The sequence below is a fragment of the Pteropus vampyrus genome, unplaced genomic scaffold (assembly GCF_000151845.1).
Source record: "Pteropus vampyrus isolate Shadow unplaced genomic scaffold, Pvam_2.0 Scaffold514, whole genome shotgun sequence".
Classification (NCBI taxonomy): Eukaryota; Metazoa; Chordata; class Mammalia; order Chiroptera; family Pteropodidae; genus Pteropus; species Pteropus vampyrus.
In genome coordinates, this window is record NW_011889295.1 from 240,390 (window position 1) to 256,993 (window position 16,604).

Sequence of the window (16,604 nt, forward strand, 5' to 3'; positions counted from 1 at the left end):
GTGCCACCGAGTCGTACAGAGAACCTCTTTTGGCGCGTGTGTGTGATTCTGTGATTTCCCCAACACAGGAGAATCCAGCTTTGGCGGTTGCAATTAAAACATGTAAAAACTGTACTTCGGACAGCGTGAGAGAGAAATTCCTTCAAGAAGCCTGTAAGTTTCTAGAAATGTCTGTGGAACTAACTCCATTTGACTTTCCATCAGTGAAATCCAAACTGTCTCTGAGGAAGAAAAAGAATGTTTTGGCTTTTATGAGATAACTACATTTTTCTTGCCTTGTAAATTAATACCTGTGTTCGTAGAGACCAATATCTACCTACAGATTTTTCCAGGTAAGCCCTGGGGTTTGGGGTGTAAAGGTAGATTGACTTGCCGTCTGCCCCTTTATCCTTCGGTGCCTTGTACCATTAAGCTTCATGCCGGAACTGGGCACTCGTAGAGATGGTCCTCGCCCAGGTGCCACCAGCCCCTGACGGCGCTAACAGATCAGGGAGGAAGCAAGGACCACGTGACAGTCCCCTCCTCCCGCCGCAGCCTCCCCCTCCAGGGCTCCGGCTCACACCTCCCATGAGGAGCCCCTGGGGAGGGTCCCGTGTGACTAGGTCTCTGTGGAGCGTGGGCGGGCTCCTGTCTGTCTGGAGCCCTCAGCTCTTTCCCACCTGCCCTCAGGCTGGCGTGCCCTTCCTCCTCTGCATGGCTGTCCCTTCCCCTCTGACCACATAAATCCTCTCTCCTCAGAAAGCTTTGTCACAGGCCCATGTCCCTCCCTTCCTTAAGTATTCATAGTTAAATATGCACTGCTCCAAAACTATTATTGTCTCTCCCTCCCACTAGAACTTAAGTTCCATGGGGTCAAGGACCCTGTCTGTTTTGCTCACTGTTCAGACCCAGTGTCCGGCACGGGGCTTAACGTGTAAGAGGCTCTCGGTAGACGCTGGTTGTGCGAATGAATCTCAGTGTCCTTCATTCCTTGTGCCTCAAATGACTACCTTCTACTCTGTTCCCATAAGTATTCACCACGTGGCAGTCTGATAAGTTAATAAGTCGGAGAGGAAATCATATTGTAATTTCATCAGTTAGGTCTACGTGTACGCTTAATCCCGCTCCTGTGTCTCTGGCCTAAGTCCAAGGCCCGGCCCGGCAGTGACTTCTGTCCCAGCTAGTTTATTTCTGTAGAGCGTTCAGGCCGAGAAAACACAGACGGCACCAGCCGTCACCGCCCAGCACCCTGCTGGGGAGTAACTGTGGACACTGTCCCCCCAGTGACGATGCGCCAGTTCGACCACCCTCACATCGTGAAGCTGATCGGAGTCATCACGGAGAACCCCGTCTGGATCATCATGGAGCTGTGCACACTCGGAGAGGTACCACGTGCTCGGGCCTGCCCCGCGCGGGCCGGCCGCCAGTGCAGGCCGTCTCATGCTGAGCAGTCACTCGGTCTGCGCTCGCTGTGGGTGTCCCCCGTTTAAGGAAAGGAAGTCCAGGATGCGCACAGAGCCTCGGGGTTTTGATTCAGAGAGCATGAGTATCATGCCTTCATCATTGAGTCCCCAAGCGAGTCCCTCAGCCGAAGGTGTCAGGACTGCAAGCTGCAGGCCACCAGGTGCTGCTGCCTGCCCTCCGATGCCGATGCCGATGCCGTTGCCTGAGGAACTAGCCCAGTGATTCGAGGATGAAAGAAGCAATGTTAGTGGGGTTTGGGTAAATTAATGCAGAATTTAGGTAAATCTGCACAGTTCCTTAATCTTCTAGAGAATTCACCTGGCAGAGGCTTAGACCGACTAACATTAGTCACAGTTTCTCTTTAAAATGTGAGTAAGAGTGTGAACAGCTCTCCTCATCCGACCTTCTCCAGAGTACAGAAACTAACTCTTTAATCACCTGGAAACCCGGTAGAAATGCAAATCCTTGCGCCCCGCCCCAGCCCTGCTGAGTCAGACCCTGGGCCGTGGCCTGGGCCCAGCACCTACTTATCATCTGCAGGCCACAGGTGGCCCTGTGGCTGGCCAGCTTGGGGATAAGCACAAGTGGATTTTTCAGATACCTAAACTTAATGTTCTGGTACTGAAACTCAGTCGCTTAACCTTCTAGAGTAGGACACACGGTCCGTCCTTTTAAAAGATACCAGACACGGATTGGCTGTTCATGAGTATTGGGGTTGCCCGTTACCAGGAGCCAAAGCGAAGTTTGGGTCTTCGGTCCCCTTCATGGCGGCCTCAGCCCTCCCCCACGAAGGGCCCTACCCAGTGGCCCTCGAGCCCTCCTCCCCGTGTGGTGACAGAGTCCCCAGAGGGAGGAGGGAGCTTCAGGCTCCCCAGCGTCTCGTCCTCCTCTGCACCACCTTTCCGGATACGATGGAGTATTTACCTCATTTTTACACTTTTTCTGCTTTTGATTTTGAAGAATTTGCTAATTCTTCTGGGTTAAAAAACTTGCTAAATGTTTCTCCTTTATTTTTTGGAGTGTAAAATTCCTCTGCCTTTCTTTGCTCTGTTACCATTTAGCTGAATTAATCATGGGTGGTGGGCTAAGTACCCAACACGTGACCATTTTGTCTTCCTGTCCCCGAAAGCCCATGGGAGTGGGAGGGAGAATGCTTCCTGCCTCTCCTCCCTCCTCGTCACCTGTCCTCAGATCTACTATTATTATTTAGCAGTATTTTATAGTATGCTTTTTGTTCATTCCCTGGAAGCATCTTTCTGTATTTTTTTTCCCCCAGAAATTTGTCTACAGTCATGAAGAATCCAATTTTAAAAAGGGATTCCAAATAAAGAACGACTAACCATAATTTCTGAGCTAGTATGCTTCATTCGTTATGGTTTCTGTCATTGCTGTCATTAGGGGAGAACCGAGGCCCTGCTTATGAAAACCGCGTTAGGAAATAGGCGGCATCGTTGTTGACTATGGCTCCTTTGCGCTGATTTTGAGTCCCTGTCACTAATCCTTTTTCCTTCTCCTCTCGGCTGCTGCCCCGAAGCTGCGGTCGTTCCTGCAGGTCAGGAAGCACAGCTTGGGCCTGGCGTCGCTGGTGCTGTACGCCTACCAGCTGGGCACGGCCCTCGCCTACCTGGAAAGCAAAAGATTCGTGCACAGGTGGGTCCAGGCGTCCCGCCGCTCCGCCGCCTTCGTAGCACGCAGTGGAGAAATGGGGGGAGGCCCTTTGTACCGCTTGGCTCGATCGTACACGGTGCCGGCGTGTCTCGCTGCGTGTGTCCCAGCCGAGTGAAGTGTCGTGGCATGTTGACACATGCGTCTAAAGGGTCTGTCTTCACAAGGAGTTGGAAATATCTCGTTGCTCTCAGATCAGTTATTCCTTCCACAAAAACTACTGGGAGCCGGTACGGGGCACTAGAGCAGTGGACTATGGTCCTGAAACAGATTGTCACAGGTGACATCTAAGGGCATTCTTTGGAATTTTCGATTATAACTTTGGCCTCTAGTGTGAATGGAAGTAAAAGCCCTTACAGTCCGTTGGCCTGGTTTGTGTCGAGTTTTGTTATCCAGCGTTAGCACAGACCACATCGGCAAACGTACTTACAGGAGTTCAGAAGGTGACTTTTACTCTCTTTAATGATGTCTCTTGGGAACAGCACGGTTACAGACCGTGGTTGTGTATCCCTGTCTGTCAGTAGTGAGGTTGGTTGTGGGAAAAGTAATGACAATTTCCTTATTTGATGATAAACTTTGCCATCATTCAAAATACTGATTATCCTGTTAATGACTAAATATCTGCCATAAGGAATACATTTGAAGTAAAATAATAAAAGTATCCAATTTTGGAGTATATGATAAATTTCTCGTCTTTCAAAGTACCTATATGTCTTCATATGATGTGGATGAGTTTGTGATTTATTTGCCTTGTGTTAAAATTTATTGTCCCAAATTCTTCCTGATCAGGGACATTGCTGCTCGGAATGTTCTGGTGTCCTCAAATGATTGTGTGAAATTAGGAGACTTTGGATTGTCCCGCTATATGGAAGACAGTACCTACTACAAAGGTAAGAAATCACTAATAATAAGAAGCAGACTCAGGCTCGTTAATGATTTTTATTTCTTAAGATGTTTTTAAGACACATGCTCAGCTGATTGTTGGCAAGTGTAAAGTCAGCTCGGTGGAGGAAGGCCGGGCTTTTCAGCAGACGGTGCGGTGCTGGAGTGTTGGTAATCCACTCGCAGTAACTGGACCGCAGCCCGAACCCCACTCCACACCAACTCGAGATGGATCCCACTCAGTTACAAAATGTAGGACTTCTGGGAAAAGACATAGGAGTACATCTTTGATATCTAGGGCTAGGCGAAGAGTCCTTAGACTCGACACCAAAAGTATGATCAATAAGAGGAAAAAATTGATAGATTCAGCCTCATCAAAATTAAAAGTTTTTGTCGTGCAAAAGACCCTGTTAAAAAGATGAAAAGACAAGCTACAGAGTGGGAGAAAATCTTTGCCAACCTCATATCTATCCAACAGGAACTAGTATCTAGTATCTAGAATGTAGAAATAACTTTTAACATTCAAGAGTTAAAACAACAAGACAGGAAATGGGCAGAAGGTACGAGGAGAGATTTTACTGAGGACGCATGGTTGGCGAGTAAGCGCGTGGTCCGTGAGGGCGACGCAAGTCTAGGCTGCAGTAAGACGCCATTGCACACTCATCAGAGTGGCTAAAATAGAGAACAGTGCTAATCCCCAGTGCTGGCCAAGATGCGGAGAGACTGAATCACTCGTAAGTCGATGGTGAGGATGTGAAACGGGACAGCCCCTCCGGAAAAGAGTTTTGCCGATTCTTAAAAAACCAAACATGCAACAGCACTACAGCCCCCTGATGCTCCTGGGCCTTTCTCTGGAGAACTGAAAATGATGCTAAGTTCACACGAAGCCTGTATTTAAATGTTCTAGCTGATTTCTAGTAGCCAAAAATTAGAAGCAGCCCAGGTGTCCTTCAGCCGGCGGACGTGGTTAGATACCTCGCAGCAGGCGGAGTTGTGTGCGCCAGTCTGGTGAAAGGCGCCCGCCTCACATATCTGCAGCCACCTAACTCCAGAGACTGGTCCATGACGTCTAGTTCCTGTGATTTTTCTTTAATTTTGCTAATCTTGGAATCAGATCGAATTGCTTCTTCAAATTATTATTCGACACGCGTTTTAATAAGTTTCCACATTCCTAGCACTTTAGCTAAGACTCGCAGTATGAATCCATACCATGCTGTTAGTATGCATTCTCATTATTACTGCCATTTTACAAAGACCAGTTTCTTGCTCAGTTTGTTTGACTTTTCTATTTTATGCTTTAGCTCGGGACTGTTCTCTTTCCATACGCTTTCTGCGTACTGCAACCTGAAGCAATTTTAGCAGTGATCCTTTGTTATGTGAAAAGAAAATTATTTGGTTATTTATTCAGTTTGGTTATTTAAGTCACTTAAGAAAACGGCCAAGTCAGCTGTCCACTGTTTTAAAATAGTTCACGTCCAGCTCAAATCCTAACTAGTCCAAGTCTTGGAATTCCAGTACAAAGCTAAACTCCAAACAGTGGGGTGGCCGAGGCCACAGGTCACTTAGCATTTACAGGGACAAACACACACTTACACTGTCATCTTGGAAAGGTAGCGAGCTTGGGTCCATTGGGCTTCGGGAGAATAACCCTAAAGATTTGGGAGCCTTCAGTTCTGGGCACAGTCATAGGATAGTTTTGAAGGAATCAAACAGGATTCGACCTCAGTTTGTCATGAAAGTGCTTGAAGTTAAATGGAGAAAAGTAAACAGGACAAATGTCACTGTCCCCAGATGAAAGCCTCCAGAGGCCCCCTCTGCCTGCGGAAGGAAGTCCAGACCCTGGACAGTGGGCTGGGCCCCTGCTCCAGCCCGCTGGGCTGGGCCTCATTCCCCTGCCTTGGTGTCCCCTCTTCCTCTTTGTCCCCTCCCCCAGGCTGCCCTGACAGGCTCTTGGTCACAGTTTCCCTCTGCTTCCAGGGCACTTGGCACGTATTCAGAATCTCCGTCACACCCAAGACACTGCTCCTACCTTCTGGAACTAGAATTCCTGGAGGAAAGGCGTCCCGTCCCGGGCAGTCCTCCTGTCCCCCGACAGGCAGAGGACTGTCTAGCGAGGCTATGAGTCGTTCCCTTTGCAGCACCAGGGGAGGATTTGGGCCCCTGGAGGGCCTGCGCCAGGCCTTCCTAAGGAGTATTCTTTTCCATTCCGTTGCTCCCCCCACCCCCGCCACCCCCGGTCTTCACATACTGGTGAAGGTACAGTCAGCCCTTGTGATTTGTGGGTTCTTTGTTTGCACGTTCGCCTCTGCACTAACATGTGTCACACCCCAAATCAGTACTCGCGATGCTTTCGTGGTCACGTGTGGACGTGCAGGGCAATGAGAAGTATGTTCCTCCCAGCTGGAGGAGGGAGACGGGCGGCCCATCAGCACAATGTAAGCACCTCTGGCTCTGGGACAGCTGGCCAGGTTTAGGTGTCCTCCCTCCTGGCACCTGCTGGTGCGGTGGCCTTGGGCAGGTCACGTAACACACTTGTGCCTCATTTCTAAGAGAAGAGTAGCTGCCAGGAGAGGTCGTTGTGGACTGAAGACGACCTCCGTGAGATGCGTGTGTGCACGTCCACGTGTCCCCAGGCTTCAGTGCTCGGCGTTTGAGCAGGGGAACGGACTGTGTCCTAGCGGGCCAGCCCCAAAGCGCGGCATCCGGCCCGTGCGTTAGCGTCCAGCCTGCGAAACCGCCAAGCCGGTAACCGAGCTGCAGGCCGATTCCTCCGGCGGACGGGGCGCGCTCTCCTCCCTGCGCCCCGCCTTTCTCCAGAGAGACGAGGACGGCAGTGTTTTCTGTCCCTGCCCCAGCGTGACCACTCTCCCCCAGACGACCTCTGGATATCGAGGAAAGGAGAAATACTTCTCCTAAAGAAGCGGAAAGCCCCAGGGGTCAAATATTTAAAGCTTATATTTGGTTACTAAAAAAAATCTCAGCTAGTTCTAGCTGTTAGATTCTTCAGCAGATCACAAGGAAAATTCACTTTCTAAAATTAATCTTCTAGCTTCCAAAGGAAAATTGCCTATTAAATGGATGGCTCCAGAGTCAATCAATTTTCGACGTTTTACCTCAGCTAGTGATGTGTGGATGTTTGGTGAGTATTCTGAAGTTTTGTGTTTTTCCATCTTGCACACATTCTACAGAACACCCGAGCGTCCTTTCTCTGCGGAGTGTGTGGGCTGGTTCGCCTTCCCGCGCCCGCCCGTCGCCTTCGCCAGTCGCCTCTTGGCTTCGTGGGACGGTCGCGGCGCTCGCACGCGCGCTGGCTTCCGGGCGCGGCTTCCGCGGCGTCCCTCTGTTCTGCGTCCTCTTCCGTGGCTCCTCCCTGTTGTGTGTCTGCCTCCCTTCTCCCCTCGCGGAGAGAGACACCTTCCTTCCCGATTCCCTCTCCCCTCGCGGAGAGAGACATCTTCCTTCCCGATTCCTTTTCCCATGTTGCCCGTTCTTTTTGCGCGAACAGCTTTACGTAGTCAACCTGTCTGCCCGGTTCTGTGACCCCCCAAACCCGGGCTGTCCGAAGTCGCACCTCAGCCCTTTGTCTGGGCTCTGACCTCGCTCTCTGTCTCGGGCCTCGAAAGTTTGCCCCTTCATCTTCTGTGGCTTTACCTTTGATGTCTAGTCTGCCCCGTCCCGCTTGCTCCAAGTCGGTCACCGTCGTCCTCCTCTGCTCCGTGAGTCATTGCAGCTCCTTCCGACGAGTGCAGACGTGTGGCTCTCATCCGCTGTGCACTTTCTTCAACTACTTTATCTGCGTTTTAACATTATCGATGCTTTATAACATGGATGCTGTGCCCTCCCCCACCCGCCTTCCTGCCAGGAGCACCTGTCCGTAAACTCTCTCCTCCGGCTGGCGTTCTCTCTGCCACACCTTCAAGATCACCTGAAATGTCCCATTGCCGCGAAGCCAGACATAACAACTCCCTTCCCGTGCGTTTCTGCACTTTCTCTCTCTGTCGTAACGCTTACGTCGGTCCTGTGAATAGTCTCGTGCGTATATTCCGTCAAATTTTAAACTGCTTCCGAGTGGTAGTGGGTTTACATACCTTTTTCCTAGAAATAAAAACAGCTTTATACACATCAAGTCTCTGTTCTTATTCTTTCTTCTGTTTACTTGCTGTTGATCTTTAGTAACTAGTGTTGGTACCTTCATTAATACCAGAAACAGGAAGGAAGTCTTCAGTGGAACAGGAAGTAGTGTGATGTGGCAGAAAAGGCTCCGGACGCCACCTGATGTGGCCTCAGGTCCCAAGACCTCACTCGTTAGCTGTGTGACCCAGAGAGCAATTTTCTTATTCTTTTAAAGAAATTCCAGATTTCAGAGATTCTGAGATGCCTGTTTTTCTACATTTTAACATTTCTGATGCTGGGATGTGTTGCAAATCCGTGGCATTTCACCTTTGGTGTTAATTGGGGGCATGTTTTATGTGGCGGCCTTGAAGACTTGGTCTGTTTTGTTCCTACTGCTATTAATTTCTTCTCTGGATGAGTTAAGAGAGCTCTTTGGTAAGAATAAAATAATTCTAAGAGGTAACAAAGGATTCTGTCACAATTTAGGTGGCAGCATCCCCACCTTTGGTCATATAAAAGAATGGTGTATCTTATGTAATGGTAGCATCTTAAGGTTGATAAATATAGTACTTAAAAAAACATAAGGCGTGAGGATTAAGGACTACACCTGTCCACTCAAGAGTGCCGGAGATACACCGAGATCGCACAAACTGAGACCTGGTATGCTCTGATAACGGCATGACTTCTGGTGAGCAAAGCAGGACTAAGGCGTTCTTTCTGTCGTGCACTGTCCACTTGGGGATGATCGCACTCTGGGCTCTGATTCCATTGCACGTGAGTGTGCGCCTCGCCTCTGTGGAGGCGCGCACCGTTTTGGGGCTGAGGATGCGGGAGGAAAGCTGCAGCTGCTCTCAGGGTGCATGCACACTTACGACGCAGGAGAGGTGGGGTCACCCCAGGAGGGTCAGGAGACGCACGCAGGCGCCCCCAGACGGCCCTAAAAAGAGGAGACTGTGTGAAGAGGAAAATCAAAAGGCATAAAGTTAGAGGCGTGAACATGAGCAAAGGCGCATTCGTGGCATGTCCGGGCAGCAAGGTCTCCGGCGGGGCCAAAGTGCCGAGGGGGTTAGACGCCGCCAGGAGAAAGCCACCCCCGTGGCTGCCGGCGCTGTTGCGGTTCCCTTGTCGTTAGGTTAAATGGTGCAGGTGAACTTTTCTGAGGTTGGTCGTGGACTTTGTGGGTGAGAAGTCCCAAACGTTCCTGTGGGAAACGTGATGACTGATGAGTGGCTGAGCCAGGTGGTGATGCCAGTGTGTCCCCTGGGTCTGGACCAGCCAGCTCAGAAAAGGCAACTTTAAAGGGACCTGAGCGTTCTGGAAGTGTACGGCTTATGTTTTGGGATCGTCTTCGGTGGACCTCAGGCCAGCTGCTGTGGTCGTGAGCAGGCGGGACAGAGATGGCGCTCAGTCTGGGATTCCTCCTGCTCGTTGTGAACCGGTCCATCAAGCCAGGAAGGGCCCCTAGAGCTGCTGGGCCATTTTCTGACACAGGATTTTTAGAGAAGTAAACCTTTCGAAAAATGACGGTTTTTCCTCTGATAAGTTCGTATTTCAGTAGTCACACGGTGGTAGATTAGTGTTGCCGTTCGCATTTCGCAAGAGGTCCTCGCACGCTGCGCTACGCGGCCGATTGCCCCGAGGCCCACGGCGGCTGCCCCCGCTAAGCGCGCTGTCTGTGTTCACCGTTCCCCAGGCGTGTGCATGTGGGAGATCCTGATGCACGGCGTGAAGCCTTTCCAGGGCGTGAAGAACAACGACGTGATCGGCCGGATCGAGAATGGGGAACGGCTGCCGATGCCTCCAAACTGCCCTCCGACGCTCTACAGCCTCATGACGAAGTGCTGGGCCTACGACCCCAGCAGGCGGCCCCGGTTCACCGAGCTCAAAGCCCAGCTCAGGTGGGAGTCGGGGAAGAGCGGGCCGGGCGTGGGCGGCATCCCGGGGCCCCTTATCAGTGCGTCCGAGGCTGACCTAGTTCTGGGGCGAGCAGGATTACCTTTTTGCGTAGGGTTGCGTTTACTTATGCCTTCCTAGAGTCTTAAGTAGACTGTATCTTAAAATCTTAGCGAACTTCAAATTACGCTCACACCTCTCTGTCCTAACTTCTAATTGACGTGGCGTGGCCCACGAGAGCCGCAGGCATGCGACCCGTGCGTCGTCTCGAGTCAGCTCACACGGCCCCTGCATCCACCTGCAGCCCACCCGACCGCTTCCGGTCCTCCCAGCGCAGCTCGCCGCCTTCCACGTGCCGTCTTCTGTCTCAGAGATGCCCTTGACTCCTGCCGGGCCTGTTCAGTTCAGTCTTTAGGCCCCAGGTCAGCCGCTACCTCCTGCAGGAGCCCTCCCTAGTCAGCCCTGCCTCCACGGGCATAGCCACGCTGCCTGCCTTCTTGTGGCTCGTCCTCTGTGGCAGGCACTGTCAGATGACAAACCGCCGCAGCTCCCAGCGCCCTGGAGGGCACCCACGGGGACTTCTCAGGCGCCAAGGCCTCTGAGCCCGGGCGGAGTCGGCCCGGGCGGCTGGCCCGGTGGCTTTCTCGTCTGCTCGTCTCTGTCCTCAGCCAGACTCTGTTCTCAGTGCGCCCCGCTGTGCCTTCTCGTTTCTGTGGCCCCAGCGCAGAGCTCAGGACCAGGCACCTGGCACGTGCTCAGCAAACAGTTGTTGAAGTCAGTGGAGTTAAAGTCTAGATTGAGATGTAATACTCCGGTAAACAAGATATTCTCATATAACATGCGTGTGTGCGCAGGGAGCTTAATTACATAACCAACCAGGCAGCACCTTGGTTTGCTGAGTCGCCTAGTTTTATATTTGGGGTCCTTCTCTGGTTTTATGTGAAATTGTTTTTATTTTATTTGCTACATTTTAGTCTTTTTTCATAAAAATTATCAAATATTAGGGTCCAGGAGACCCTGAGCTCATCTGTCCCAGCCTTTCCCCCTAGTGCTCGAACTCTCTCTCAACTTCCTGCAGCCTCGCCTCCTCTCCGGCAGCTCGGCCTGCTGGACAAGGCTCCTGACAGGGCAGACGATCCGGGAAGAATTCAGGCCGGTGAGCGGAAATGCAGGAGGCTGATCCTGTCAGCCGCTGTTGGCTCTGTGGCTGCTTTGTTCTAAGCTGCGTTCAGTGGATTCAGTAGCAAATGGCACATGGTCCTGCTCCAGAGCTTACGTCCCGCCGTTACTGACACAGTGAGAGGCACGTCCCAGAGAGGGCTGGCAGCTCCCGTCCCCCCCAGTCACCCACCCAAGTCCTGTTTGCTAGGGCCGCGTAGAGCAGGTCGGCTCTTTATGTCACATGATAGGTCTTCAGCGTTTCTAGCCAGCATTCTTTTAGCAAAAATCTCATCTATTCTTATACAACTTAGTCACGTGTCCTCTCACTGTGAGGGCTGGATTTTGGACATGCTTTATTTCATGTTTTGCCCCTAAATCATCATCATTTTTTGTCCCTCCTCGATCTTTCCTCACAACGTGACAGTTTCTGTCCTGGAAACTTCTCCCGTCTCTAATTCCGAGTGCATCTCCCCGCCTCCGCGACACCTTGTCCCCTGGCCGCTGCCCCTCCGCCATCGCTCTGGCACTGGCCGGCCTTCCCTTCTCGGCCTCCTGGTTCTCCGGCCGTTGAGGCTTTGCTTCTCGCCTCCGTCTGCCGTCCGCTTCTGTCCTGCCCTTTTCTCTGCTCTCCACCTACCTGCCTTTTAAACTCCTCGCGGCCAGCTCTCGCCCTCACCTCCTGTGGGTGACGGTGGTGACTTTGTCTTCGTCGCCATCTTGGACTCAGCCGATTGCTGGAGAGGCCTCGCTGCAGTGTCCGCAGACCACCTCCCGGCTTGCCCTCCCGTCTGTCCCTGTCCGGCATGACTCATGAGTCGATCTTCCTGGATCGTGGCCGAGGAAGAGTGGCCCCCTCACTCCGTGCGGGCTTTGGGGGTGCCCGCTGCTCCCCGCATCAGGTGGCCGCTTCCAGAGCGGCAGCGAGGGCTCCCTCCGTCCTGGCCGGATGGCGTCTTCGCATCGCTTTCCGCCTCTCGGCCTAGAGCATCTTCTCTTCCAGCTCTCGGAGCCCTGCCCACCTCGCTCAGCCTCTGCCTTCCCCGCGCTGGCTCTTCCTGGCTTCCCAGCAGACTGGCCTCTGCCCTCGGGGCCTCCAGAGCACTCGCTCTTGTCCCGTCGCCCCACACTGCCACGCCTGGCTGCATCCCGTGCTCGGTGCCACAGACACGGCGTGCGCCACGATAGCCGGGCCTGGCGCTGGTCACGGGGCAGGGTGACCAGAACACTTTTCCTGCCCTCGAGGAGCTCACAGTCTAGTATGTCTCATCCCCTACTAGACTGAAGCTCCTTGAGGACAGGGATCGTCATACTCACCTCGGTGTCGCCGCCCCTCCGGGCCAGGAGCCCGGACCCAGTAAGGGGTCGGGAAGCCACTGAACCCGCGGCTTAGCGCATGTGAGCTAACCGTAACCTTAACCCAAGCCCGCTCCTTGAGGGTGAATTAGCTCTCGAAACTATCCACGATGAATTTTTACAACTAAAAAGAATTATTTTTATTCACGTACCTATACACACGTAAACGTAACTATAATTGATGTGTTTCTTCTTGTGCCCCATTAGCATAGGTCATGAGCATTGATTCAGTCTGTGTTGTTCTGATTTAGTCAGAAAAGTTTAACTTTGCCTTAGAATATGTATAATATGGCTACCAAATAGGTCAATAAAATTTAGCTATAATGTAATTGCCAGGTCACTTACATGTAACAGTGTATCACAGTAATTAGATACATTCTTTTATTTGAGGTTTTCAGAACTTTAACTATGTCCAAGATGTTAACAGAGTAGTAAGTTTTGGATAGTCCTTACCTCAGAGCAGCTAAAAATGTTTCCCAAATCCCACTCTCCTTGTCTACCTTAAAAGAAAATTTTGCACAGACTCAAATCGCTGTGAGATTCCACTCATCTTTGGCCATGTTTTTTACTCTATTATAAATGGGAGAAAAGCGGCTCTCAGGGTGACTCTTGTTAGACAAAGTCATAAAGTACTTGAGTCCTACTTTCCCAGGTCGGTCTCAGTGACTCAGCCTGTCCTCCGTACACCTGTCTCTCATTCACAGACGCGAATTCCCTGAGCAACAGAATGAGAGTAACCTGGAGGTGGCCTACCAGCAAGGGTACAACACCCCTCATCGGGGGAATTTCTCTTAATCTGTGCACCCTGCCATGTTTGTGCCGGATGACTGACAGGTTATAAGAGCACACTAAATATCTTTTGAATGAAGAAGTCGTCTCACGGCTGTTTAATTCAGTTAATTCTTTGATAGATACTCTGCCAAGGAAACCAACGCACAGCTTTAGTATTTGCCTTTTCGGCGCTTACGTTCCAGTGTGCTGTTCCCAGCGGTGCTCTGCTTGACTCGTGTCATTATAAAAAAAAATGTATCAGTTTTATATCAGTTTAGGGAAACGTTTTACGTTAACGTGCAGCTTCTTAATCCTTTTTAGACAAAGAAAGGCAATGAAAAAATTATCAATTAAAATTTTCATACCATAACTTTTATATTTTTTAAAATTCTTTCCAGCTTTATTGAAATGTAATAGACTATTAGTTGCTTGTATTTACACTGTACAATTCAGTGAGTTTTTTTTCAGTCGTAGTTGGCAGACAGTAATATGCCAGTTTCAGTTGTATACTTTTTAAAACTTTTTATTGACGTACAAAGATGCGAACACGTAAACATACCAGGAGGTGAGCAACTCATTGAGTTTTCACAGCGTGGGCGCACACGTCACCAGCATCCAGAACAGGAGAGCTGCACGGAGGCACCCCGAAGGCCCGCTGCCCCCCACCCAGGGGAAGCACGGACCGCGGCGCCCCGCCTGGCTGAGACCCCCGCCCCCGCCCCCACGTCGCTCAGCTGTGCTTTCTCAGCATGCAGTGCAAGATTGGCCGTGACCCCGTGGCCGTGGGCCGCTGTCGCCGCCGTGCAGCGTCGTCCGTGGGGGACGCACGCAGTTTGCGCCTTCCGCCATGGGTGGGGCTGCGATCCTTCCCCCTGGCGCCGTCGGGACACTTGTCGCTTGAGCACCCTAGGGAGCGTCTTTCAGTGAGTCTGCGTCCGAGATGCCCGCTGGGCGTGTGGCGGCCTTGGTGGCGCAGCGGTGCCCCGGGGCGGACCCTCCTGCAGGCCATTCCGCAGCATGGCCGGCGCGGCTGCGGCCTCGGCAGGTGCCCGTGCGTCTGGGCCACCGATCCACTGCGGGCGTGCGCCAAAGCGTGGCATGCGGACACATCACCTGAGCCGCCTGTCCCAGAGGACACCTGCCAGTATATGCCGCCCCGGCCGCGATCTGTAATGTCGAGGGGGCTTGCCGTCACTGAGCTGGTCGGGTCACCTTTAGGACCAGCGCTGTGCTCGTTGACAGCAAGTGTCGCCCTCCCCAGTTAGCTTTACCAGTTTGGACATTAAAGACCAGCGTTTCCGAGGACTTTCCGTCACCACGCATCGTTCAATGAACCTTCACACACAATCCCATCCTAACGTGCACAGTCCTCGGGACGTAGGCGGTCTCTTCATTAGCAGTGTACGAATGAAAGGAATCGGTGAGGGTCGGCAGCGGACCTGAGGCCTCAGGGCTGGAGCTCCCAGCAAGCGCCCCCAGTCCGGCCCCCGCCGTCCGCCTTCATGCTCTGTGCTATGATTTGAGACATGGGCAGAGTCACTAAGTTCTCCATTTCATAATTATGACAGTGAGCAAGTAGTTCAGATTGCTTTGTTAAAAGAAAAAAAAAATAGGATGGCAAGGAACTCTTGTAGCTGGTTCTCTTTTATTTAAGTATCAACCAAAGAAAGTCCCCCCCAAAAATGGCAACATCGCTGACGTGTGCACAGGGCCCCCCCACCAAGGACTTTGAAGTGTGACATGGTCTCTGTATGTTAGTTTGAAGATAACTGCCCTATTCAGTATATTTATTTTGTCACCACACCTGGAGTGTGTTGCATCTTGTTGCTGTGGCCCTCTGGAACCCCAGATATAGTGAGGAACAGTTCTGGAAGTTTTTGAGAAGGCTTCGTCTCTACAGGGATGACTTGAGGCAAGCTAGAGGCAAGCCAAGCTGGTGCGGGTGAGCTGGGGCCTGTGGTTACTTGTTGAGAACTCAAACCGTATACACAACACATAGCCTCCTCTACAGCTTGGGGGTGGAGGGTGTATGTTTGTTTGTTATTTTAGCTTAATAGTGTCATGTTTGCTGTTAACCTTATACAAAGCTGGCCTTGGAGTGATCTCTTCGGTCAGGGTCGTGACTTAGCTTGGAGTGGCTGCAGTCTCAAATTTATTACATTCTTTTTTCATATTCATATCTTAATATCATACCCAAGTGAAGTTACAAAATATCTCAGCACACAGACTATTTCAGTTGATCTGTGAGGCTGCCAGTTCAAGCCAGCAACACCTATAGCGTAAGTGTGCGTGTGTGTGTGTGTGTGTGTGTGTGTGTGTGTGTGTGTAACAAGCACAGAGAGCACTTGACTTCGGAGGAGTTTAGCCCGGTGTTTAGAGTTAGGTATTTTATATCATGAAGGTTAGAGTTTAAAAAGAAGTTTGAAAAGGTCATGTTGCCTTGGGCAGGCAGCTTAGCCTCCCTGTCAGAGCAGGATCACAGATCCCACCTACACTCTAGTTTTCAGGATTAAATGAAGTCATCTAAAATCCTCCAACTGAACACGGCTCCTGTAGTACACACACTGTGTGCACGGCTCCAGTGGCAGTGGAGACGGCAAAGCTTTTCCCGAAGGTCCAGGGGGGACCTGGGGGTCTTAGGGTACAGAAAAATGATCAGTTACCTTTTAAACTGGTGATTTGAATTAAAAGTGTTTGCCGTTATTACAGATACCAAAATACAAAGCATATCTTTTTGACACTTTATAGAGACATGGATTTATAATTTTCAATCTGTGAAAAGCATCTTATACAAGTTTTTAAAAATCCTTTTTGACTTTTCATTTACTTATCCTAAAATGTAAACTCTGAATTAAAAGCTCTAGGTTTGGTTCATGAGGTGAGGTTACCTGTGCTCCTTCGCCGTGTGCTTTTTTAGGTGTTTTTGTATTTGCTTCCAAAATTCCTTCCGGAGGCGGAGTGTGAACTCCTCCTCGGTATCGAAGCAGCAGCCCCCGTCTCTCCGCCGCCCTGTGGGATCACGACAGCGTCTAGGAGAGTGATCTTTCCCAGCTGTCCCCACGCACATCTCAGAGTGTTCCCGGCGTCTGAACTTTAAGGGGTTTTTTGGTTTGTTTCTTGGTTGGTTGGTTTTTTATCTTTAGCCTTTCCAGTAATAAAAAGTAAGTAGTAAATCTACATTTAATGGGAATTTGATGTAAAATTTAAATCATTTCCACTAAAATTATGTCTTCACTGATCCTCATCGGAGGATCGTCCTCACCCTCATGACGTTCGGCCACACAGCTGTTCAGAGCTTTGCACGCACACCTTCGTTGTAGTTA

At 51.0% G+C, this 16,604-nt stretch overlaps 1 protein-coding gene across 1 annotated transcript in view; it reads left to right on the top strand.

Moving 5' to 3' along the window:
- PTK2 (protein tyrosine kinase 2) overlaps positions 1–16,604 on the top strand; it is a 179,194-nt gene that overhangs the window by 129,916 nt on the left and 32,674 nt on the right. The window contains exons 17-23 of the mRNA XM_023524973.1: positions 69–153; positions 1,264–1,364; positions 2,978–3,093; positions 3,898–3,998; positions 7,040–7,129; positions 9,797–10,117; positions 11,046–11,152. Of these exons, the coding sequence (XP_023380741.1) occupies positions 69–153; positions 1,264–1,364; positions 2,978–3,093; positions 3,898–3,998; positions 7,040–7,129; positions 9,797–10,117; positions 11,046–11,152 (921 nt within the window). The remainder of the gene's footprint in view (positions 1–68; positions 154–1,263; positions 1,365–2,977; positions 3,094–3,897; positions 3,999–7,039; positions 7,130–9,796; positions 10,118–11,045; positions 11,153–16,604) is intronic.